This window comes from Rana temporaria, chromosome 2, assembly GCF_905171775.1.
Source record: "Rana temporaria chromosome 2, aRanTem1.1, whole genome shotgun sequence".
Classification (NCBI taxonomy): domain Eukaryota; kingdom Metazoa; phylum Chordata; class Amphibia; order Anura; family Ranidae; genus Rana; species Rana temporaria.
The window spans coordinates 315,013,578-315,039,533 of record NC_053490.1 but is presented as its reverse complement, the minus strand read 5'-3'; the positions used below and the strand labels follow the sequence as shown (position 1 = coordinate 315,039,533).

At 42.9% G+C, this 25,956-nt stretch overlaps 1 protein-coding gene across 1 annotated transcript in view; it reads right to left on the bottom strand.

Annotated features, from left to right (window-relative positions):
- The window catches only part of SIKE1 (suppressor of IKBKE 1), a 28,365-nt gene extending 8,222 nt beyond the window's left edge, over window positions 1-20,143 (bottom strand). The window contains exons 1-5 of the mRNA XM_040337420.1: window positions 20,056-20,143; window positions 17,312-17,472; window positions 13,693-13,798; window positions 11,031-11,173; window positions 8,218-8,331 (exon numbers count right to left, since the gene is read on the bottom strand). Of these exons, the coding sequence (XP_040193354.1) occupies window positions 8,218-8,331; window positions 11,031-11,173; window positions 13,693-13,798; window positions 17,312-17,470 (522 nt within the window). The 5' untranslated portion in view covers window positions 17,471-17,472; window positions 20,056-20,143. The remainder of the gene's footprint in view (window positions 1-8,217; window positions 8,332-11,030; window positions 11,174-13,692; window positions 13,799-17,311; window positions 17,473-20,055) is intronic.
- Between the last annotated feature and the right edge of the window lie 5,813 nt (window positions 20,144-25,956).

Below are 25,956 nucleotides of genomic sequence, written 5' to 3'. Positions count from 1 at the left end.
TTTAGCCAGACTGCACGCCTAGCTGAATTGACAAGTGCTGAGGATCTGGCTGCCATTTTAATTGATTCGGCTGATGCATCAGCCATGTATTTAATTGCATTAAGGATTAGAGGAAAGGAGTCTAAAAGGTCTTTCCTATGGGTGCCTGCTTCAATGTGGCCCTTCAGTTTCTCTACCCAGCATTCCAGGTTTCTTGCTACCACCGTGGAAGCCATGGCTGGTTTAAGGCTGGCGGATGCGGAGTCCCAAGCTTTTTTAAGGAGAGCATCTGCTCTTTTGTCCATCGCATCTTTCAAGACCCCCATGTCTTCAAAGGCCAGATCTGTCCTTCTAGAAACCTGTGAAAAGGCAGCATCCACTCTGGGTTTCTTATTCCAAACCTCAGTTTCTTTGTTTTCAAAGGGAAATCTTCTCTTAAGAGATTTAGGAAGGAAGGGACCTTTTTCCGGGTCTTTCCATTCTTTCTTAACGGTGTCAGATAACACTTTATGAACAGGAAAAACTCTATGTTTGGAGTCATCCATACCCTGGTACATTTTATCATGGACTGATAGTTGTACTCTTTCCTCCTGAATATCAAGGGTAGTGTAGATTGCACCTAAAAGTTCATCCACATCCTCCAGGGATAATTTATATTTAGAGGTTCTGCCTGCATCCTCTTCTTCCTCTTCCTCAGAGTCTACAAGTGAGGGAAGAGTACTTGTCCCCTCATCCCCAGAGTCCACCACTACTGGCCTGGAGGTGGAAGCTCTTGGGCTTGCTGGTGGTTGCTGGGGCTCAGTATGGACCGCACTCTGTACTAGCATGGATTTCACTGAACTAAGTGAGTCCGAGAGTTCCTTGACAGATGAAAATAATTCTTTAATTTGTTGAGAAGATTCCTCTTCAACTAGGTCTTTAATACATGATCTACACATGGCTTTCTGCCAAGAGTCTCTCAAAGGGTTTTTACAGGAAGGACATTTCCTTTGGCTTGGTGGATTTGCTGGTTTAGATTTACTAGCAGTTTTCTCCTGAAACGAGAAATTAAACTGATTTAAATCAAAGCTCTATTAGCTAAGCAAGGGAAACCACCACCGTGCTAATACCACCACCAGAGTGAAAAATGTCCCCTTTAAGAAGAAGGATAAAACATAGCAACCACCAGAGTTTCTGCTAGATGGCCCAGCATAGGCTTCCATCAGAGCAGAGCAGGCTCCCATAAGGAGGAAAACAACCAAACACAATAGTAAGCCCATAAGGATAAGAATAAAGGCACCATTGTACCCCTCTTACCTGGGCCTGACCGGTGCTGACGGCGCCTGCATCCGCCATCGCTGTAACTCTTTCCTCCATTGCAGAGAGACAGCTGTAGAGGAAAACGCTGGGCTTTTGAGTTTCCCGGGCTCCGCGTCATCAATAGGAGCCGGAAACGGAAGCGCCGGTCAGAGAACCCGCCCTCCAGTCCCTGCGTTCCAGGCGCCGAGCGCCACGCCTCCACAGGAAACGCCGCGTCGCCGGCGTGACGTCACCCGCCAGACCGGGACCCGGAACCGACATGCAGGACATGTTTCTTGAAAGAAACGGTACCTGCCCGACCACCGGGGTCAAAACCTGCGGACTCCGGGCACCAGACGCAGCGTCCCCTATGGATCCTAAAGCTCCCGTGAGCAGGCGAGACCAGAGGACTCCGGAGCATCCCCCCTTAAAGGTACAGTGGAGGAGCTGGGATGGTTCAGTCACAACCTTACAAAAAAGGTAAAACAATGAGGGAAAAGCCTGTCTCCAGCCTTGGAGAGAACGCAGCTCCCTGGCTCCAACCTGATGCTTCCACCATGGCGGAGGAAACACAATAACTGAAGCCATGGTGGAAGAGGAGGGATTTAAAGCCTGTGGGTGTTTCCTACAGAAGAGGCGGAGCTGCGCTCTCTCCAAGGTTGTCCTGAAAGGCGATTTGAGAAAGTTCATTTTGAGGGTGAACCTCTGCTTTAATGCTGCTTAGCGCAGGATTAACAAGCCTTTGTTTTGGAGACCCTAGAACGCGCTATGAGCATTACTTATTTTTGGCATAAGAAGACCTTTTAATCGCCAGTATAAAAAGGAGTTGCCATGGGTGTTACATATGCGCCAAGTGTGGTGAATATTTTCCTCAGCAGATGGGAACATAAGGAAGATATTTGGCAAGCCCAGACTGGAGCTGGCACATACAAAAGATATAATCGATGACGTAATCATCTTGTGGAGGGGCGGACAAAATAGCTTGGAGTTTTTGGAAGAGAAAGAAGAAAAACTAGCCGCTGCGCAGGTTTACATACACCTTCAAACATAAATAATTAAGACAAAAACAATGAAGTCTCTCATGCTGGGCTAGAAATCAAGGCCTAGACATCAACAAGGGAGAAAAAGTTCTTTGTACTTGGAAATGGTAAGACTAGATGGCTTTTCTGCTTTCCAGTAATCCCCAGGGCTCTTCAATAAAGACTACAGACAGCTGGATACCACAAACCACGGTCCTCGGGATGCCGATGCCACTGCACGTGCAGACCAGCCTGCGTTGCACTAGGTTGCCAGGAGACCTACACAAATGAGGGAGGGAGGGGATGCAGAGGCATGTCCTGTTGCGCAGTAGCAATGGCACTCTGAGGACCGTGGTTTGTGGTATCCAGCTATCTGCAGGTTCTACTGAAGAGCTTCAGTACACTCTGACCTTACAGGCGCCATCGAGGAGAGTTGTGGTCATGAGAGACATGCCCAATTTATCTGCTACCATGTGAATGCATTCTTCTACAGTTTTTATATCAATAAATTGGATTACACTAGGGCGGTTGTACGCTTTTTTGTTTTGTTTAATTTCATATGCTCTTTCACAGGAGGTTGGAAATGGCAATAAATAAATTTTTTGGACTTCGCTGTAATTTTAAGTATGTGGATGAGTTCATAAATCAAGCCGAACTGCTTATTGATAGATTTGTAGCCAAAGGGTATAAGCAAAAGCAACTTATAGATACCAAACAAGTAGTGTTCCTGGATAGGAATGCACTGCTTAGGGATAACCCCAGGGAAGATGGAGATTTTGGTACAACTTTCAATATAGATTTGAACAATCAATATAAAAAGTTTGAACATTGGCCCATTTTACCAAGGGATAAGATACTAGCAAATATTATAACTTGGAGGGACAAAATGGTCCAAAATGTGCTGGATCACCCCATTAAACTGGGCACATTCGTGGACTAGAAAGGGGTTTTATTCCTGTGATAGATGCAAACCCTGTAGGACGGTATAAAATAGGCCAAGAAAAATTATATTGTTTAAATCTAATGTTACTCAAAAGGACTCATGAGGTAAAAGAAAATAAATGACATGCCAAAGTACTCATGTTACCTATTTTCGTGCCCTTGTGGCCAAACAAGCACTAGATTAGGGGAACATTTATATAACAGAATAATAAAATATAATAAAGAAATAAAAAAGAGGGGGATTTAGAGAATACAATCTCTCCAACCATTTTAGGATATACCATAATAAATATCCTAGTCTCCTAACCTTCTGTGGCATAGAGAAGAAATTGGAGGGGCACAGACATGAGTAAGGCAGTTTTAAAAAATGAAACAGGCTAAATATATGAATTATGCTCTGTAAAGCCAGAAGGGTTGAACTTTGATAAGACAAACTGGATTATCGCTCATTTTTAAATGGGGTGTTTTTAATATATGGAGGTGACAACTATGGAGTCATCTTTTTACTTTCCAATTTTTTTAGAAAAAAGTCATTAGTTCTAGCTGGCAGCATTAAATTTATATATATATATATATATATATATATATATATATATATATATATATATATACACACATATACATATATATACACATACACACACACACACACACACACACACACATATTTTATATATACATATATACACACACACACACGTTTTGCCACGGCATCTTTTTTGGACTTGCATTTAGTCCTTTGCCCACAAGATGGCGATATAGGTGGAATTTGTAACCTCACGGCATGCCATTTAATAATTTCATCAAGGCGTAAACCATTTATTTAGGGTTAGCTGCTAGGTTGTAGTAGTGATATGTTGTACTCCCTAATTATCTTGTTATTGTACATTTTACAATGTAAAATAACTATTGAACACGTCACCATTATTCTAGGTAGATTTCTAAAGGTGCTATTGACATGACATTTTCACCACATGTCGGTAACAACCCATACAATCCACACAACCCAAACAAATACGTTTAGAAATTAGGTTATGTGTAATTAAATAGAATGACACAGGGAAAAAGTATTAAACACGATAACTGAAATGTATTACTTCCTACAAAATCCTTTGTTGGTAAAGACAGCTTTAAGACGTCTCCTGCATGGAGAATCTAGTCCCATGCATTGCTCCAGAGTGATTTTGGCCCATTCTTCCACACAAACAGTCTTCAAATCCTGAAGGTTCTGTGGGCCTCTCCAATATACTCTGACCATTAGTTCTTTTCAAACATTTTATATTGGATTCAAGTCAGGTGATTGTTTGGGCAATTCTAGCAGCTTTTTTTTTTTTCTTCTTTCTTTGAAACCAATTGAGTTTCCTTGGCTTTGTGTTTGGGATCATTGTCTTGCTGACATGTCCACTCTCATTTTATCATCATTCTTGTAGATAGCAGCAGATTTTTATCAAGAATGTGGTACATTTTTCCATTCATCCTTCCTTTAATGATATGAAGTTTGCCAGTACCGTATACTGGGAAAAAAAACACAACATGATGTTCCCACTGCCAAACTTCACTGTATGTATGGGGGTGTTTTTGGTGATGTGCAGTGCCATTTGACATCCAAACATGGTGTGTATTATGGCATCCAAAGAGTTCAATTTTGGTCTCATCTGACCAGACTATATTCTCCCAGTATTTCACAGGCTTGTCTAAATGTTGTGCAGGAAGCTTTAAACAAGCTTCAACGTTCTTTTTCTTCAGGAAAGGAGACTTGCATGGTGAGTGTGCATACAGGCCATGGCGGTTACGTGCATTACTTGGTTTTCTTTGAAACAATTGTACCTGATAATTTCATACCTTTCTGAAGTGCTCTACAAGTGGTCTTTGACAACTCTTCTGATAATTCTTTTCACTCCTCTATCACAAATCTTGCGAGGAGCACCTGGTCGTGGCTGGGTTATGGTGAAATTATGTTTATTCCACTTTCGGATTATGGCCCCAACAGTGTTCACTGACTGAACCAATCAATATTAATTTGCACTGAAAAGGGGCAGGATTGCTTTGCAATTACTGATAGATTGAGGCTGTTGTCTTGGCTTTCCATGCCTCTTTGCACCTCTCTTTCTTAATGTGTTCAATACCTTTTCCCTGTGTCATTCCATTTATTACACAACAATTTCTGAACTTAATTTGTTTTGGTTTCTTTGTATGTATGGATTGCATTTTGTTGTTACTGATGTGGTGAACATCTCGTGTCAATAGCACCTTTTAGAAAAAATAAATATTTACCTAGAAAACCGGTTACGCGATTTCCTGCTTGCGAGGACGTCACGTGATGACAAAACGTGCAAAGTGGAACTCCCGCTACGTCATTTCCGGTCTTAGTATAAACGCATGCAAATTGCTAGGCAGCTTCCCAATAGGCCGGGTAGATTGGGTATGTGTTACTCTGTATAATTTTTGGAGTCAGCCTCTGCATGCTATTTTTTTTTACAAATAATTCAATGGTTTTTATAAACTATGGGAGGATCCCTCTTTTCTCTTATTTTTTTTTTTGGTCCCCGTCACTTGAGTCAATGGAATACTGATCAGTTTGTCAACGAGGAGAGGACACCCACCTCAGACATCCAGTGTTATGATCTGGTTTTTGAGTGACCACAAAGCATTTTTGACTTCTCTTGTAAAACAAGGTTATTACTATCCGGTGAGTGTGGATTGATTTATATAAAGCACCAAGGGATGATTTTTGGTGTCAAGATATAAGTGTCATCTTCACTTCTCTTTGGACTGTCAACTTTATTTGTGGATTATTGTACACAGATATTACCTTATTATGGACTGAGCACTTAATACAAATTTTAAATTATTTGTGGTAGCATTCATTATATTTACTAATTGTTCTATGTTACAAGTGCTATTTAGAACATGATTGGTGAATAAGTGTATATTACAAATAAACACCAAAGACATGACGCAAAATACATTTTGGCCTAAATTCATGAAGCAATTCGATTTTTTATTGGATCTGTTTGACAAAGTAGCAAGATCTTTTGAAAGTTAAGTGGTTAAAAAATAAAAAAAAAGCACCAAACTTTGGATTTTTTTTTTTTTTTTTTTATATATATATATTAAGGCTGTGGAAATTAAAGGGGAGTTCCACCCAAAAGTGGAACTTCCGCTTAATCCACTCCTCGCCCCCTTACATGCCACATTTGGCATGTAATTTTTTTTTGGGGGGGGGGGTGGAGTGGGGGCTTCAGGAGGAGTGGGAATTCCTGTCCCACTTCCTCCGAGGGGCTGCAAAGGCGAATAGTCTAATCGCCTTTTGGCAGCCCCTCCTGTAGGCGATCGTCTGGGACACGTGACAGGTCCCAGGCGATAGCCTGTCCAATCAGATGGCGCAGCGCTGCTCGCCGCATGCGCGAGTGCCCGGCCATGAAGCCGAAAGCTGTCATGGCCGGGTGCCCACAGTTAGGATGGAGACGCCGGCGGAGTGGGGGGGGGGAAGAGGAGCAGAGCTCCGTGCGGCGCGGTGCTGGACGGTGGAGCAGGTAAGTGTATGTTTATTAAAAGCCAGCAGCTACACTTTTTGTAGCTGCTGACATTTAATAAACATAAAAAATTAGTGGAACACCCCTTTAACTATTAATTCATCGATTAATCTTTAATTTTTTTGATCGATCAATTTTTTTTGATCAATCAAAATTATTTTGATTTGTACTCACCTCTCCGCCGGCTTCAGGGAGTTCCGTCGGAGATCCGGTGCCGTGTCCATCTGAAGGGCTCCTTTGCTGTGCCTTCATATCTGCATGTCGGCGGGACCTTACTATCTGCCACACGCAAGGGCTGTTACACTTCCCTCTATTACTTCCCTCTATCAACCATCCACTGGGAGTTGTGATAGTTCCCTTCACGGGACATCTAAATGCCGACGGACTGATGTTAACTTCTCCTCATCTGGATTCAGCAGTGGCATCGTTGTACACATTTTTATACCAGTATCATACTAGGCTACATGTTTTTATGACAGCTTTTGCTACCGTTTGGTATTACTCGCACCATTTTTACAGTTTATGCAGCTACATCGATTTTATCTCCAGTGCAATATTTATTTTGTTACCTACTATACTATAGACTATAAAAATTTTAATGCCATTCCCATCGAGCGCTGCCTTTGTGTGTTTTTTGTATCCTGCTATCCATTTTTCCAGTGGTTGGTAGCTGCACTGGGAATCAGCCTGCAAGGAGGAGATCAGCTAAAAGTAGTTGGATCTGTATGTGCGTTATAATTAATCGAAATTAGTCGATTAATCGAACACAAATTTTGATCAGTAACAGCCCTATTATATCAAATTGGCTCTGATCACTGCATTTCCAGCTGTTGGCTTTCTGTGAAGTCCAGATACAATCGGATTCACTTCACTTGATAAATTCACATCCAGGAAAGACATTTTTCAAACTTTTTCTAAAAATGTAATTCCATTTTTATTTTGTATTCAATCTGTTCTTTATATGATTCTTATGATGATGTTTTTGATCTGTTAGAGTTTCTGTATTTGCATCCCTTAACAGGGACAATCATCTGCCAATCAACAGGGTCATCTGGCTGCAAACCAGATATTGTTCCAATCACAAGTTGCAAAATATATACCGTTCAGGAGATATTTACTGTACATGCAACCAGTGACGTCACTGGCGCATGCGTGCTGAAGGAATGCGTCCTGTGCCATAAATGGCAGCTCCCAGGCGCCTGTGCGGGAGTGACGTCACTGCGGTTCCGGAGTCCGCAATGCCGGAAGAAAGACCAGGTGAAGATGGAAGCCCCTTCAGCAGTGACAGCACGCCTCTGGAGGAATTTGTTCTAAGGTAAGCGTCACATTATGATATTATCTTGCAGGGTTTAAGAAAAAAAAAAACTGCGGTTTACCATTGCTTTAAAGGGATAAAAGCATAGAGAGATTATTTGTTTTTTTATTTTGCCTTGACTAAACACACAAAAACAAACACTTATTACCTCTAATTGGGCAAGTCTTTCTTGAACACTGTATGCCTGATCCTCATCGATTTGGATGGCTTGCCTCATGACTTCTCCCATAGTACATATCCTGTCAATGTGTGTCTCTATTTCCTTTAGCAGAAAAAGAACATAGTTTGTTTTTTTACAACTGTGTGATATTCCTTCAAAAAAAAAAAAAAAAAAAAACATTTATCGGCGTATAACACGCACCTTAACTTTAAGAGGGAAGTTTCAGGAAAACAATGTTCCACAGCCCCCTGCATGGTACACAGACCCTTGCACAACGCACAGTCCCCTGCATGGTACACAGACCCTTGCACAACGCACAGCCCCCTGCATGGTACACAGACCCTTGCACAACGCACAGTCCCCTGCATGGTACACAGACCCTTGCACAACGCACAGCCCCCTGCATAGTACACAGACCCTTGCACAACGCACAGCCGCCTGTATGACAAAGGGCTAGCAGTAACATATATTTTTTTTTACTGGCAGCATTGTCCCAGGGTCAGGAGAGGCGGGGCGACTGGCTTGACACCTTAACAATGGGTGGCACCCGGGGGGGAAACTGGCCCGATCCCTGCCCCCCTCCGTTGGTTAAAAAAAAAACAAACAAAAATAACAGATATCGGCGTATAACAGGCAGGCACAGTTTACCCTCTATTTTCAGGGATAAATACGGTATTTAGCACACAGGTTAGCTGGAGAAAAGATTAAATCAAGCATCTTTCTTCTGCAATAGCTGCAGAACTTTTAGGGTCATTCACGCCAGATGCACTGCCTTTTTTCAGACACACTCAGGTATGATACCCCTACTCATCCAGTAAATGTGCATGCGTTTGCATCCACCACAGCACATAGTACCGCAGTGCCATGCGTTTTAATTTCAATTTTTAAAATTGTGCCAGCATCCTTAAGCATAGGGCAGACCACTGAAAAAGCGCATGCGCTTGGATGCACCTCTTGGTGTGAAAAAAAGGCCTTAAAAGTAAAAGTTCTGCCTAAAAGCTGGCGCTACGATTACCTTTATAAACCAACAAAGCTTCTTCTGTGCCCCTCTTTGATTTATGCCTTTACAATTAAAATGCCCTTACTGGACACAAGGGTAGACTCATGGAAGAGGCAAAAGAGAGTTGGCAGGGCTCAATCATGAAATCAGCAAGCAAGCCCGCCCGCCCCCCCCCCCCCCAATACTATGCTATGCTATGTGTAAGGCCATTGACCGAAACACGTAAGCTCATCTGTTATCACCTCACAGCAAATAAAGATTCAACACAAATGTTTTGAGTTGCCAGCATCCTATATCTGCATTTGGTGCAAGTGATTTAAGAAGACACTGAAAGCCTGAGCACCAATATATGCAGGACTCCAGACTTGAATTTATTAGGTCCCTGATGTGAGCGCTGCTACCCTTCTTCCTGTTTATGCAGCTATAAAAACTGCAGCTGCAGACTTTTAATTGACACTTACCTGTCCCAGGATCCAGCACTGTGCTTGCTCTAGGTGGCACCGGGGACCAAAGACAGTCCCTAGCAACTAAACTGTGGGCACCCAGCTGTGATATCTAGTGGCTTCACAGTCGGGTGCCTGCTGCACATTGTGAACAGTCCCGTAGTGTTCTGGGACTTGACGTGTCCCAGAAGACTGCAGGAAGAGATGGGGTAAGGAGAGCTTTTACGCAAGGCTTCAAAAACAAGTATCCACTCGCCCCTTAGCAAAAAAAAAAAAAATGCCGAACTTAGAGGAGCGGGAGGTCTTAAAGTGGAACTGCCCCATTAAGCGATTGTAAAACTATTTTTTTTAAATAACAAACATGTTATACTTATCTGCTCTGTGCAATGATTTTGCACAGAGCAGCCGAGATCTCCTTCCTCCCGTTGAGTGTACCCCATAGCAAGCCGCTTGCCATGGGGGCACTCGTGCAGGCTCGATCCCGAGCTGCACTCTGTGTGTTCAGATACACAGAGCATGGCCTGGCCCCACCAGCCGCCTGTGACTGACAGCAGCAGGAGCCAATAACTCCTGCATCTGCCTCTTTGTCCAGCAAGGAGAAAGAGAGGAAGAAAGTGGAGAGAGCTGCTGCATTCTTTGCATCAAGGTGAAAAACCTCCTGTGATACAGCAGCCCCCCAGAGCCCCCCCCACCTTTTACTTACCTGAACACGGTCTTTCCAGCGACGGTGAACGAGCACACCAGCTCCAGACAGTATTTCGGGTCCTGATTGAATAAATTGATAGCAGCGCAGCTATTGGCTCCCGCTACGGGCAATCAAATTCAATGACATGGGGCCGGGCCTAATCATGCAGTCTGTGTCAATGGACTCCGCAGGACACGGGAGTGCACCCGCACGAGTGCCCCGAGGGAGAGCGGCTCTCCAACAGGGCACTCAAGAAGAGGAGGAGGTAGGAGCACAACTGAGGGACCCCAGAAGTGGCAGATCGGGGCCACACTGTGCAAAACCCAACTGCACAGAGAAGGCAAGTATGACTTTTTTTTTTTTTTTAAAGGAACCTTTAGATATCCTTTAATGAAGAGAATGCATGAAAGTAAAAAAAAAACTCCTGCCTTTAGAACCACTTTAAAATATATTACATATAGGAGTTGCAAATGTGTGTGCCTCTTCATGAATGGAGTAATTTCAAGAATACGTGCACAGACACTCAAGAGTGATCAGTAAAGATTATAGCACACATACTATAACATAATCAGTAGAGTTGGAGAACATCGAGTAAGCACATAATATTGGCTATATTAAATGAATGCTTCTGTATACAAGTAAAACAATACATTACTTTATACATAGAGCTTACAGAAGAATATGTTTCGTGAGCTTCTAGAACTGGCTCTGTAGGTGCAGGCTTTTTGTTTGCTATTAGCTGCAGCATTTGTCTCCTGTACTTGCTCATGATCAGCTCCAGTGCATACTGATGCTCCTCCAAAGACAGCCATAACTCTGCAATGCATAGAATGTGGATAAAATAAATATAATAATAATAATAATAATAATAATAATAATAATAATAATATTACCCAAGGTAATGCGTACAATCAGCAACTTGCTAAAGCTAAATATAAAAAGTACTGCCACTAAATCAAATTGGTCACTCAATTTGCATTTATTTGGGTTTTATAAAACCTTGCAGATTCTCACACTGCTTCCAGACTGCAGTGAAATGGTTCTTTGTTGTGCCAGTTATTTTTGCATGCTACAATTTGTGTGGGCCACAGTGCAAAGGACTCTAAAGCCTCATACACACGATCAGACTTCCAACGGACCTTTCCGTGGATTTTGCTCTGAAGGGCGTTGTCCGTGAACTTGGTATGCATAAACGGTAGGACTTTTTCAGCCAACAAACACAAATGTTGTGACGCAATAGATGCACTACGTGATTTTTCTGCTCTTTACCGCCTCCCTTTGGGCAACTTCTGCTATTATTGTCTGATCTTTAGCATTGGTTCTGAGAATGCGTGTTTGTACTTTGGACATTAGTCCGATGGACTTGTGTACACACGATTGGATTAGCCAACATAAGACATTTGTTGCCGGAAAGTTTGTCTGTTCACACAGCGAACATTTGGCCAATGAAAAAGCAAAAAAAAAAAAAGTTTTTCCGACGGAGCGTACACACGGTCGAATTGTCTGCAAAAACAGGTCCGTCGGAGGTTTGTTGTCAAAAAGTCTACTCGTGTGTACGGGCCTTAGGAGAAGGTGGTCATGAAACACTGTGGGGTTGATTTACTAAAGGCAACTAGAATGTGCAGTTGCTCCAAAGCTTAGTAAATGAGCAGAAGCTCTACTGGACTTCCATCATCCAATCAAGTGCAAGCAAAAATGCTGGTTTTTTTTTCCCTGCACGTGTTTGGGTATTCTTTGCAAAGTGAAGCTTCACCTCATTTCCTAAGCTCTGCAGCAACTGCCTTTAGTAAATCAACCCACTGTCCTGGGTAGGTGTGATAGCTTGAATTCAACTTGTTCACAACCACAAACTTTTTACTTGAAAATCTAAAATGTTCATTTATCACATTCTCAAACGAATAAACAATGGGGCGGATTTACTAAAGGCAAGGAATTGAAAAAGTGCACTTGGAAGTGCAGCCGCTGTAGATCTGAGGGGAAGATCTGAAATGAGGGGAAGCTTTATGACTATCATCCAATCATGTGGAAGCTAAAATGTGTTTTTTTATTTTCCTTGCATGTCCCCCTCATATCTACAGACTGTAAATGATAAACAGAGCAGCTTAATGCAATGTGCTGGGTCAAAAAAACAAAACACAATTTTTTTGCACACCATCGCACGTGTATGGTGCGAACACAAAGAAAACAGTTTGCCCTGTTCACAACAAACATTACAAAAACGTAACCATGCAGCTCAACAGACCTGGTGTGAACAATCCCTAAGGCTCAAAGCATGCAAACCCATTGGTGATAGTAGAAATTATGAATTGATATATTAACCGGTTAAGACCCGGACCATTATGCAGGTTAAGGACCTGGCCCCTTTTTGTGATTCGGCACTGCGTCGCTTTAACTGACAATTGTGCGGTCGTGCGACGTGGCTCCCAAACAAAATTGGCATCCTTCTCCCCCCACAAATAGAGCTTTCTTTTGGTGGTATTTGATCACCTCTGCGGTTTTTATTTTTTGCGCTATAAACAAAAATAGAGCGACAATTTTGAAAAAAAAATTCTATATTTTTTAGTTTTTACTATAATAAATATCCCCCAAAAGAGATATAAAAAAAACATGTTTTTTCCTCAGTTTAGGCCGATACATATTCTACCTATTTTTGGTAAAAAAAAAAAAAACGCAATAAGCGTTTATCGATTGGTTTGCGCAAAATTTATAGCGTTTACAAAAGAGGGGATAGTTTTATGGCATTTTTAGTAATATATTTTGTTTTACTAGTAATGGCTGTGACATTATGGCGAACACATCGAACGCTTTTGACACATTTTTGCGTCCATTGTCATTTTCACAGCGAAAAGTGCTATAAAAATGCACGGATTACTGTAAAAATTACAATGGCAGTGGAGAGGTTAACCACTAGGGGGTGCTGTACGGGTTAAGTGTGACCTCATGTGTGTTTCTAACTGTAGGGGGGTGGGGCTGGATGTATGACGTCACTGATCGTCGTTCCCTATATCAGGGAACAGACGATCACTGACATTGCCACAGAGAAGAATGGGGGAGGTTTGTTTACACTCGCCTCTCACCGTTGTTCAGCTCCTGTGACCCGATCGCGGGACATCTGCGGCGATCGGGTCCCGCAGGCGCGGTCACGGAGCTTCGGACCGGGTCGTGAGCGTGCTGCCGGCGGCGCAACCTGCGACCCACGGCTGGGCTCTTAAATAAGACATGTATATTCGTCCATGTGCCCAGCCGTGCCATTCTGTCGATGTATATCGTCGTGCGGCGATCCTTAGGTGGTTAAGAACACCAGGGAAGTGTGAACTCGGAAACCTTTATATTACCTTTATTTTCTTGTTGAAGATCTCTTATTTGAGTATTTTCTTGACATAAAAGCACATGTGGTTTGTACTTTGAAGCATCCTTCAACTCTGCCAAGTCTTCTTGATACTGTAGGAAGGAAAAATAAATACATAATCATTTTACAATTTCAGTTTAGCTGTGTACCACTTTCAGCTGTCTCACTGATCCACTAGAAACCATAATTCATAAGACAGATTAATTAGCACATCACTAGTTAAAGCGTTAGTAAAGGAAAATGTTTTTTTCATTTAAAATAACAAACATGTTATACTTACCTCCACTGTGCAGTTTCTGTCTCTGGTCCTCCCCGCAATTACTCACCGCAGTCATGCGAGCGCTCGCATGGTGGTCAGTAATTGCGCGCGCGCTCCCTTGATACAGTGAGTGGCCATAGCCGCTCACAGTATCACTCGGCCCCGCCCCTCGGCGCGCCGCGTCACTGGATGTGATTGACAGCAGCGCCAGTCAATGGCTGCGATGCTCTCAATCCATCCGCTCTAGCCAATCAGCGGCCAGGCTGAGCGTCAAAGAGGATCTCGGGACCGTGCGGGACTTTCGAGGGGTCAGGTAAGTAAAACTGGGGCTCGGGGGGGTTGGGCGGCAGGATCCGATGTTTTTTCACCTTAATGCATAGATCTTTACAACTCCTTTAAAGAAATAGCAATGTCAGGAATAAAACTTGGACACAGAGCAAGTAACAGCAATACAAACTTGAGAGATATTTTAACATTCTCCTAAACCTACACTATTCAAAATGGGAAAATAAATAAATAAATCTGCCTACAGTTTATGTGGCTTAGATATAACTACACACTACATATTTGCACTACTACAGGGATCAAACTGGGTTCACACATCTGGCTGCGGTTTGCGTTTCCGTTTACTGGTTCAGGTACAAATTTGTGCCTGAATTTGCACCTAAACCGGACCCAAAAACGCACAGGACCCTTTTGAAAACTACACCGGGGCCACCCCAGACATGTGTGAATAGGTTTCCATGGGGAACCAGTCACATTTGCATGTTATGCGAATGGATGCAGTTAAAAATGCATCAAATGCGCATATGAAAACCCAGCCTAAAATGGGATCACACTATTTTTTTTTTTTTTTATCAGCAGTTTGCAAAAAACAAAAGTGTAAAACCACCCAAGGGTGTTCACGGTCTTCAAGGACTCATAGAAGTCGATTTACAAAAGGCAGAAAGGATGTTCACTTTGCAAGTACATTTTCCCTTCATTAACCACTTGCCGCCAAATCACGTACATGTACGCGATTGACTGCAAGTGGTTATACGAGGATTGTGGCTGCAACCGTCAGCCATATCCCTGGTCTTGTTTTTTTTACAGCCAGCAATGCTCTACAAAGTAAAAGCAATCCTAGCAGCCAATTAGCCACTGGACTGCTTTGACAGGCAGCAGAAGGGGGTCACCCCACCACTTTCTGGTGCCTCTCCTGTCCTGGTAAGGAACCCTGGCATCCAGGCTAATGGTTGTGCTGGCTTACAATAGAGGCGACCGGAGGCCAGATCATCTCAGATTGCCTCTATGGTCTAGGACAGTGGTTCTCAACCGTGTCCTCAAGTCCCCCCAAACAGGCCATGTTTGCAGATTTTCCATTATGTTGCACGGGTGCTTTTAAATCAGAGTAAATGGCTTGGTATTTTGGACAGCTATTTTATCTGATTTAAAAGCACCCGTGCAAACATGGCTTGTTGGGGGTACTTGAGGACAGGGTTGAGAACCACTGGTCTAGGAGACCAGAAGCAAGAAACATTTTCCTCACTTGCGGTTAGGTCAGATTTAGACACTGCATTTTATTTCTTTTTTGGAAAACATGAGATCAATGGGCTTTTTTTTTTTTTTATCTGATGCGTAGGGTAGAGAAGAGATCCCCAGATGTCTCTATAAAGAGAACCTGTCATGCTTTATTTATATTGCAAGGGATGTTTATGTTTCTTGTGATAGGAATAAAAATTACGAAAAAAATAAAAAAAAAGGGGACAGTGTAAAAATAAATGTTTTAAAATAAAATAAATACATTTTTTTTTAAAGTACCCCCGTCGCCCCGTACACAGAGGCAATCACATATGTAGGTCCCGCGTTCATATGTAAAACGGCGTTTACACCACATGTTGGGTCTAGCGAATGTTATAGCGAGGGAAATTATTCTAGCGCTAGAACTTCTTCGTAACTTGTAAAAATGTTTAAAGCGTCTCCTATGGAAATTTTAAAGTATCGTAGTTTGTCGTCATTCCACAAGCATACGCAATTTTAAAGTGCGACTTGTTAGGCATTTACTTACTCGGCGTAACATATTTTATGTTTTACCAAAAATCTGGTTATATATTGTGTTCTTTGCATTAAAATTCAATAAAGTGTATTTTTCTTCCCCAAACAAAACGAGCTTGAAAAAACGCTTTTATGACCGCTATTTTATTCTTTAGGGCCTCTGCCAGGAAAAAAATTATGTTTGGAGGTTCCAAGTAACTTTCTAGCAAAAAAATCAAAATAATAATACAGAGTAAGGCCTCGTACAGACGAGGAGACATGTCCGATGAAAACGGTCCGCGGACCGTTTTCATCTGACATATCCGCTCGGAGATTTCGGTCTGATGGCTGTACACACCATCAAACCGAAATCCCCGCGGACAGACAGCGCTGTGACGTGGCGGTGACGTTGACGCCGCCACGTCACCAAACCAGGAAGTACAATACTTCCACGCATGCGTCGAATCCATTCGACGCATGCAGGAGATTTCTGTCCGCTGGTTAGGTGTACTAACCAGCGGACATGTCGGACGGACGCGTTTCCAGCTGTCTGCTAGGCTGTACACACGGTCGGATCAGTCTGCTGAAACTGGTCCGCGGACCAGTTTCAGCAGACATGTTCGATCGTGTGTACAGGGCCTCAGAGTCAGAAGGCCTGGTCTTCGAGTGGTGAAGAAATACGGTGAAAACTCACTTTGCAACAAAAACCCAATTGTGTTACCTTGCGGGCGCGTTCCTGAGTCCATCATTCGGCGTCCATAGACGCCAATAGTAAAACTCGGCGCCGCCCCCACATCACTGGATTTGATTGACAGCAGCGAGAGCCAGTGGCTGCGCTGCTATCAATCTATCCAATCAAGAGCCGGGACCCCGTGGAGAGAGAGCCCCAACTGTGGCGCTGACATCTTGGCACTCGAAGAGCTTTGTTTTAATAAAAAAGAAAGAGAGAGCGGGACTTTAAATGAAGCATGTGCAGGGATCAGATTTGTTTTAAGTTAAGTTTACCGTAATGTGCTAGTATGCAATGCACATTTCTTTCTTGCAATCTTCGTTTGATTCCCCCATTAACACAGACAGCGTTGATGTGGAAATCCCTCCTGCCGGGCCATTGTCTTCTCCCGGCCGGGGAGAGCAGGGGAAGTTGTCCCTGCTGGGAGACGACAGTGATTATCGCTAGCAGTTATAGCAGAAGCTAGTGATAAGCACAAGAGAATCCGGCAGGCTGCTTCTACCCAAGTTGAGCGATTGCTTAACTTGGTACATTCAGACTGTCTATTGTTAGTTTGAATCTCAGCCAGCAAAAGAAATGGAAAAAATAAATAAAAATGCCTACCTTTTCTGGTAGAGTTGTCCCAACCTCTTTCATGGATTCCACCCGCTTATGCAGAGAGCTTGACTGCTCAATTAAGGACTCTGCAGCATTGTCATGATCTTTCAGTCTCTCCAACAACGTTTTGGCATCTTGTAAGATCTTGTCTATAGTGCACGTCATAGCTGCAAAGGACAAAATGAAAAATAACATAATAGAAAACACTGTAGCTATAAACATAAAAATTGGATTTGTTTATGTAGCTGTAAAATATTTTTTCTTGCAGTATAGCGCAGGACACAGGCTTGTAATCATGAGTGGGTTATGCTCCACCTTCAGGTGATTGGACACTGGCAAAGCCACTCAAAGCTTTGAAACCCATCTGACTGAGGTAACAGCCACCAGAATAGCCACCTTATGGGTAAAATACACCAAGTGAATTTCCTGGATTGGTTCAAATGCAGCTTTTGGAGGACCGAAACTATCATGGACAGGTCTCACAGTGTCACTAGCGCCTGACGAGACAGGACTATGTGAGCAACCCTTTGAACAAAGGCCTTCATCAATGAGTTAGAGGCTAGAGGTCTCTAGAACAAAATGGCCGAGACCTGGCAAAAAACAAAAGAACAAAAGCTGGACAGCCGCACTCCAAAATTTTCTTTAAAAGAGATGTCTTTATTTCAACTGTGCATACAGTCACTGCAAGCCCACAAAAATCAGTATGGCCAACGTTTCGCACTGGCGTCAGTGCTTAGTCATGGCTTTCAGGGTACTCAAAAGGCCAATTTTTGTTTTTTGACTGTAGAAAGAAAAGCAAGTGACCCATAGAATAATGGGGGAGCTGGAAGATCTTCTGTTCACACCAATAGAAATATGCCTTCCTAGAATAGTACACCTTGCAGGAAGCAGCCTTTCTTGCCTTAAGAAGCACGGAAATCACAGATTTCCCTTAAGATCTGAGCCTCAACAACCATGCCATTACAAAGCCACCGACTGAGGAGGATGTTAAAAGGGACCCCATGACAGAAGATCAGGGTGGTTCCACAAAAATGTGAAGAATGTCCAAAAATCTATAAATCGCTCCACCTCAATCATTCAAAGCAGATGCGGAAAAAACCGAAGTGGGGGGAACGCATAAAACAGATTGAATTGATCCCACAGAGTCAGTTTGGCATCCACTGCCAATTCTAGAGAATAGCTTGTTCTGGACACAAAGCTGTCTGTGTTTGTCGTTGAACCCGGACACCAGAAGGACCATGTACAGTGTCCCCCAACAACGTCAGAGCAACCATTCCCCTGGCATCAGTTACTGGTGACCTAGAAAGTCCAAATGCCCATTTTCCGCTCCCAGAATGCGCATAGCAGATATGGCTCCTTCTGAGTTGCACAACTTCGTGGCCTTGTTGGGCTGTATTCTACCAGACGACCCGTGAGAGCGTCTATTTACAAAAGAAGGGAAGACAAATAGCTCCAAGCACCAAATGCCGACTGAAAAATTGTGCCTCCCTCAGAGCTGGTTCACACAGGGGCGGCTTTAAAGTCGACCGACTCTGAAGCTGCCCCGTACAGCGCGGCTTGCAAAACAACTGCTGTATAGAAGTCAATGCAAGCCGCTCTGAATTCGCCCCCAAAGTAGTACAGGAACCGTCATCTAAGTTGGAGCGCCTTAAGTCGCTCCTATTAGAACGGTTCCATTGTACAGACCCTGTGCCATGCTACCAAGCCTGCGTCTGGTGGTCCGCTGTCAAGTTGGCCTCAGAGGATCCGCTGCCAGCTGTCAAGTTAGTTGCCGCTGCCCGGACTGGCTTTGCCGGTTCCCGCGGCCGCTGCCCGGACTGGCTTTGCCGGTTCCCCCGGCCGCTGCCCGGACTGGCTTTGCCGGTTCCCCCGGCCGCTGCCCGGACTGGCTTTGCCGGTTCCCCCGGCCGCTGCCCGGACTGGCTTTGCCGGTTCCCCCGGCCGCTGCCCGGACTGGCTTTGCCGGTTCCCGCGGCCGCTGCCCGGACTGGCTTTGCCGGTTCCCCCGGCCGCTGCCCGGACTGGCTTTGCCGGTTCCCGCGGCCGCTGCCCGGACTGGCTTTGCCGGTTCCCCCGGCCGCTGCCCGGACTGGCTTTGCCGGTTCCCCCGGCCGCTGCCCGGACTGGCTTTGCCGGTTCCCCCGGCCGCTGCCCGGACTGGCTTTGCCGCTGCCCGGACGGACTCTGCCGGTTCCCCCGGCCGCTGCCCGGACGGACTCTGCCGGTTCCCCCGGCCGCTGCCCGGACGGACTCTGCCGGTTCCCCCCGGCCGCTGCCCGGACGGACTCTGCCGGTTCCCCTGGCTGCTGCCCGGACTGGCTTTGCTGGGTCCCCCTGCCTGGCTTTGCCGGTTCCCCCGGCCGCTGCCCGGACGCCAAGACCCCGCCCCCCTTTTTACTCTTGCTCCAGAGTTTTGCTTGCGGTCACATAATGTTAGTGATTATCCTGTTCCTGCTGTACCGTACTCCCTTGTACCTGACCCCCTTGTTCCCGACTAGTCTTGTTTCCCTCTTCCCATCGGCTCCCTTCATTTTCCCCCTGCCATGCTCATGATGTCGTGTCTGCCTAACATGCCATGTAGACCTGAGGACATATACCGGGTAGCAATGCTTAGAAATCCCCTACATACAAAGCAGACCGAGCACCGAACACACTGCCAATAGAACCTCCTCCTCATCTCTCACCACTACCTGACCATACACAACACTTTCTGCATGAAAACAAACTGAAAACCCATTTCCAGCCGTTACCTGTCAAATCCTTCTCTGCGCTCCAACAGTGCCGCCAACTTCCGCTGCCATTGACCGGATATCACAACCCAAATCCCTGATTGGTAGCATTATAATGACGTACATGACACATGCGGCCATATTTCTTAATGGCATTTTCCCTTGAAACGTTCCACGGAGGGAGGAATAGAAACCTAAAGAGTTCAGGCCAATTAACATCAACCTGGAACAAGAAATGCACTTATGTGTATTTTACTTGAGTTTTATACAGCACTTGAAGTCGGGAGTAGAAGCCGTTTTCTGTATACAGTACAGTATTGTGGTAGATGTTGTGCGCCGCCTAGTGGTCTGTAGCGGTATAGCGTCTAGAACGTCATGTCATGCTTTTCTAAGTGATTACACACTGGATGTCCATAAGCTAGCATTCGGTCCAGCTGCATTTACATGAGAAGGCTATATTGTATGCACACAGGCATATTAACTACTTGACCTCTGAAATATGTACCCACCCTTAATGACCAGGCCATTTTTTGCGATACGGCACTGCGTTACTTTAACTAACAATTGTGTGATTGTGCGACATTGACGTCCTTTTTCCTCCACAAATAGAGCTTTCTTTTGTTGGCATTTGATCACCTCCTTTTATTTTTTTGTGCTATGGACCAAAAAAGAGCGACAATTAAAAAAAAAAATAACAATAATTTTATATATATATATATATATATATATATATATATATATATATATATATATTTTTTTTTTTTACTTGCTGCTATAAAATATAAAAAATGGAAAATACCGTGCTAGGTGATTATATAAGTTACACAAATAAGCAGCAGTTCAAAATGAGATACTTAAAAAATCAAAAAATATTAAAAGAAAGCCGCGCTGGACAAAATATACCAGTGAAAGATTATTAGATGAATAATATTAATGATTGAATTGGTGTATAAATAAGTCCATAAACCACAAGTGAATTTGCATAGTTGTTCAAAATCTTGAAACAGCTCTCAAACACTCGTGAACCTCCACCACATAAAGTGCGTGCTTACGGGAAAATACAAGCTATCATAAGCTTGCAGCTTATCCATGGGGTGTTGAGATGACAGCTCAAAGACAGGTGCTTATCATGATATGGGCCAATCAACCAGGAAGACTTGACTGTTCAGTGATCGTGGTCATGGACCAGGCAAATCTTATAACACAAGTTTATTAAAAATCAAAGGTTACACTTACACAGAAGGTGAATAATAGAGCATCAAAGTTAAAAGCCGGCTGGCTAGCGAAAACCCATCCTCTAGGGATCACAACACGATGAGGGAGGAGTGGCGTCCTGACATCATTGTGTTGTGATCCCCAGAGGACAGGTTTTCGCTTGCCGACTTATAGCGGGACTGCGGTGGACATTCTGACACTTTTGACACTTTGTGGGAACCAGTAAGGCCCCTTTCACCCAGGGCAGCGGAGGTGCGGTGGTGGTATAGCGGCGCGATTTTTAGTGCCGATATACCGTCGTATTTACCGTGATATTCGGCCGCTAGTGGTGCGGTTTTACCCCCGCTAGTGACCGAAAAAGGGTTAATACCGCCGGAAATGCGCCTCTAGCGGTATTACCATGGTTTCCCATTGATTTCAATGGGAAGAAGCGGTATAGGAGCGGTAAACACCCCGCTCCTATACCGCTCCAAAGATGCGGCTAGCAGGACTTTTGAAGCGGTCCTGCTAGCACACCGCTTCAGTGTGAAAGACTTCGGGCTTTCACATTGAAGATTGCAGGGCACGATTTTTAGCGCTAAACCGCCTGAAAAACGTGTCAGTGTGAAAGGGGCCTTACACTAATAAAGTGATCAGTGCTAAAAATATGCACTGTCACTGTACTAATGACACTGGCTTGGAAGGGGTTAACATCAGGGGCAATCAAAGGCTTAACTGTGTGCCTAACCAGTGTTTATGTAAACGGTGTGAGGTGCTTTTACTAGGAGAAGAGATGGAATGTTTTCCCTGCTTTGCAGGGACACAAAATCCATCCCTTTCCCATACCTCCAAACTTTTTGAGATGGGAATGAGGGGCACCTATTAGCAAAAGTATGTAGACATCAAACACACTCCCTGTCACACCCTCTTAAAGGGGAATTATACAAAAGAAAAATGATTGGTGCTTTTTTTACCACTACTATTCCTTTATATTGGCTTTTAAAATTTAGAAATGTAGCAATTTAGAAATCAAATGGAAGGTTTAGCACTGGGAAACACTTTTTGAAAGATAAAAAGGCATTTTATATACAACTTTATAGAGCAGACCAAAATGAGGGATAAATGAGGAGGAATGAGAGACAGAGAGACTTTGTTCCAAATCAGGGACAGTTCCTCGAAATCAGGGACTATCTGTCTTGTTAACATAGGCAGGTCGCAGTTCTGTGTCTCTGTCTTACAATCGTCTGGTGTCGGCGGACATCGAGTACCGTGTAATCACAGTGAAAGCGATCCGCCCCCCGGCGTGCAAGCGTGCCCCCTACCCAGAAGTGTGGAGTCACGTATGCATAGCTCCCAACTGTCCCTGATTTCAAAAGAACTGTCACTGATTTGGAACAAAGTCCCTCTGCCCCTCTTTCCCATTTGCACCTTATTTCGGTCTGATCTATATAGTTGTATATAGAACACACTATTTGTCTTTCAAAAAGTGTTTCTCAGTGCTAAACCTTTCATTCAATTTCTAAATGGCTGCATTTGTAGATTTTAAATGCCAATATAAAGTAATAGTAGTGGTAAAAGAAGCACTTAATCTTTATTTTGTATAATTGTCCTTTAAGGGGGTATGGCAGGGTGTGTGTCCTATCCAGAGCTTTTTTTCTCAGAAAATAGGTGCAGGAACTTAACCACGACCCGTTCAGATTTCACAAACAGTAGAAGGGTCTTAAAGGGGCATTTAATACCAGGATTGCATTACATACAGAGTACAGAGTTCAGGGGGTTACACACAGAGTGCAGAGCTGTTGCTTGTAAACACAGAAACCAGACTTCTGTGTTTACAAGTAATTGTGGTGAGCGGGCACCAAAGGGTCTGAGCCAGAGGTGGTGGAACTGAGTTCCCCCAAGTTCCCCCTGAAAAAAAGCCCTGGTCCTATGCCATACATTTGCTAATAGGTGCCCCTCGTTCCATCTCAAAAAGTTGGGATGTACTTGTATATATACATGATCTGGTGCACAAAGTGCTATAGGGCAGACTGCAAGTGGTTAAAATATGACAATGTATCTTTCAGGGTCCATGCACACTACAGTAGGCATCAGAAATAGTGCCAGAACCGCTGGCAGAAAAAAAGCAGCAGAAAAATGCTTATATGGAGCATATTGTTTACCTGTTTAGGCGCATTTGCTCGCATGTTTTTCCCCAAAACTCTAGAAAAATGTACACTTAAAAACGTTTGGCATGTCTAAATAGCAAATTTAGGCGTGTCTTGTGCGTCAAACGTTTTTTCTGCCCCAAAGCTCCTCTAAAAACCGCACTTGGGATAGATTTTTTTCAGCCAGTAAACGCTTCGCTACAAATATGTCTGTAAACGGCCAAATTTACATAGACACATAGGCTAACATAGAGTTGCTTCTAGCCATGTGCACTGCCAAAAAAAAAAATATTGTTTTCGTTTTCATTTCATTTTTATTTATTTTTTCATTTTTCGAGTCATGAATGAAATTCGTTATTTTGAATAAATTAGAAAATTCTGAAATTCGAAATTTCGGATATTCAGAAATCAGTAAATAAAAAAATAAAAAATTAGAAAATCCAAAAATTAGAAAATTCTGAAATTCTGAAATTTGAAGATTTGAAAAAAAAAAAAAAATAACTAACTAACTAACTAACTAACTAGCTAACTAACTAAGAATAACTAACTATTAAATTATACAGTAGGTATTGGAATTTCCTTTTAAAATTTGCTGTTAGTGAACGTAACAAATACGAATTTATACGAAGTTTCGATTTATAAAAAAAAAACGAATGCCGCATTTAAACGAATGGGACAATTAATATTAATATTAACGTAATAATAAAAAATAAATAATAATTCAGAATGAAATAAATTGCACATGTCTAGTTGCTTCTACAGGCTAAAAAAAAATGCCAATCCTCTGTATAAGCAGCATTTTATGCCCAGTGTGCACGAGGTAGTAAGTAGCTAGCAGATTTAGTGTAAAAAATGCTCAGTCTGGTGCATGTTGATGCCCATATGGACGCGTGTTCATGTGTGTAAGCCATATGCATGCAACTTAATTTTATTAGCTAAGATATTCATTTGTTCCATCCGCTAGGAGGAAATGACACCCATACACGCATGGTTATGTATGCTTTTGTGTACATTATGCCAGTACATTTCTCTCTATGAATGCTGGTTTGGGGCATTCTTTTTATGCCCCTAAATGCTGCTTTAAAATAAAAATATAAATGCCACAATGTGCACATTGACTAAATATGTAAATAAAAAAAAAAGGGAGAGAGAGCGCCAATGATTCAGTGTAGTAAATTAATGATAAAAACAGCAACAAATATTTCACTCATGTAAAAGATAAAGCGGAATAAGAAAGAGGAGTCAAATTAAACACCACATCCCAATAAATATAGACACAATTTAAGGGACTAGAGGTTTTATCAAGGGGTATAAAACCACTAGTACAACATGTAAAATGTAGAAATTTTTATTACAAAATATAAATGTTAAAAAACTTGAGTCGACTTTGTATTCTTATCACAAAATCAGTTGTAACATTGAAGCAACTGGGGTACGTCAGTTGAAGTCTCTGTAGACGAAACGTGTCGGGTATACACACTGGCCTAAGCTGCCCTACATTGCACTTTTTAAATTGTTCAATTTAACTTTTTTAATTCATTCATTTGTTTGAATAATAAAAAAAAAAATTCCAATAAAACCCAAAATACTCTTTTTGGATTTACACTATGTGGAGGCCCTCTCTTTTTCTTTTCTTTTATATTTTAATACCGGTTGAAGTCGCAGCCTGAGTATACGATCATCCAACACTCAGTGATTGATCCATAACTTGGATCCATTCCTTGGAGCCATCTATCCCTTTGGACGCACTACAAGCTGAGAGAGGAGGAGATTTAAAGATCTGCACTCCCAGGTTCACGATCAGTGAATACAAGCCTGATTGACCCACCACTGTATGGTGAGATTGGGTCCACAGTTGCTGGTAAGAGTATTAATTTCTCCCCCTACTATCCAAAGTGAAGGCACTCCCAGATGATAATACATGCTGCACATCTATTCGCAAGATCATCTTGCGTTTTGATTACTGCAACGTACCATCTTCCCACGTTTATGGGGATTTAGACGCCTATATGGACTATCCAACTGTTGTCTGCTTTTAACTAATTAATTTGTCGGACTCTCATTATGGTTTAACCCATTTGGGGTTATCCCTAGTTTTAATTTTTTTGGAACTTTGTTGCAAAAAAAAATGTTCTCATTAGTTTTCAAAGTCAATATCACTTACACATGTGCTGTATATTCGCAATAATTTTCTTATTACAGGATTTAATGTCACTTCAATATTGCACTTAAAATAATCTTATGACTTTACGAATTATTTGCATATTTTCGCAGTCACTTTTTGCAAGTTGTGACTTGCGATTTCATAGCCACACAAATTGCACTGTATTTAGGTCTATGCCGCTTTTGTTTTAGAATGTTTATCGAATTACCTCACAGGTTTTTTGGTTTGTTAATTTCTCAGAGTAGAACCATTTGTTCTCTCTATTTCATTAGCGCATGAGACCCCCTCATGCCGCATTTTGGGACTTGTGGATCTTCTCCATAAGGCCTTCAAATGCGTTACCACAATAGTTGGTCATAATGAACAATGGAATAGATAGATAGAAAACAAAACCAAAAACACTCACAAACATAAGCA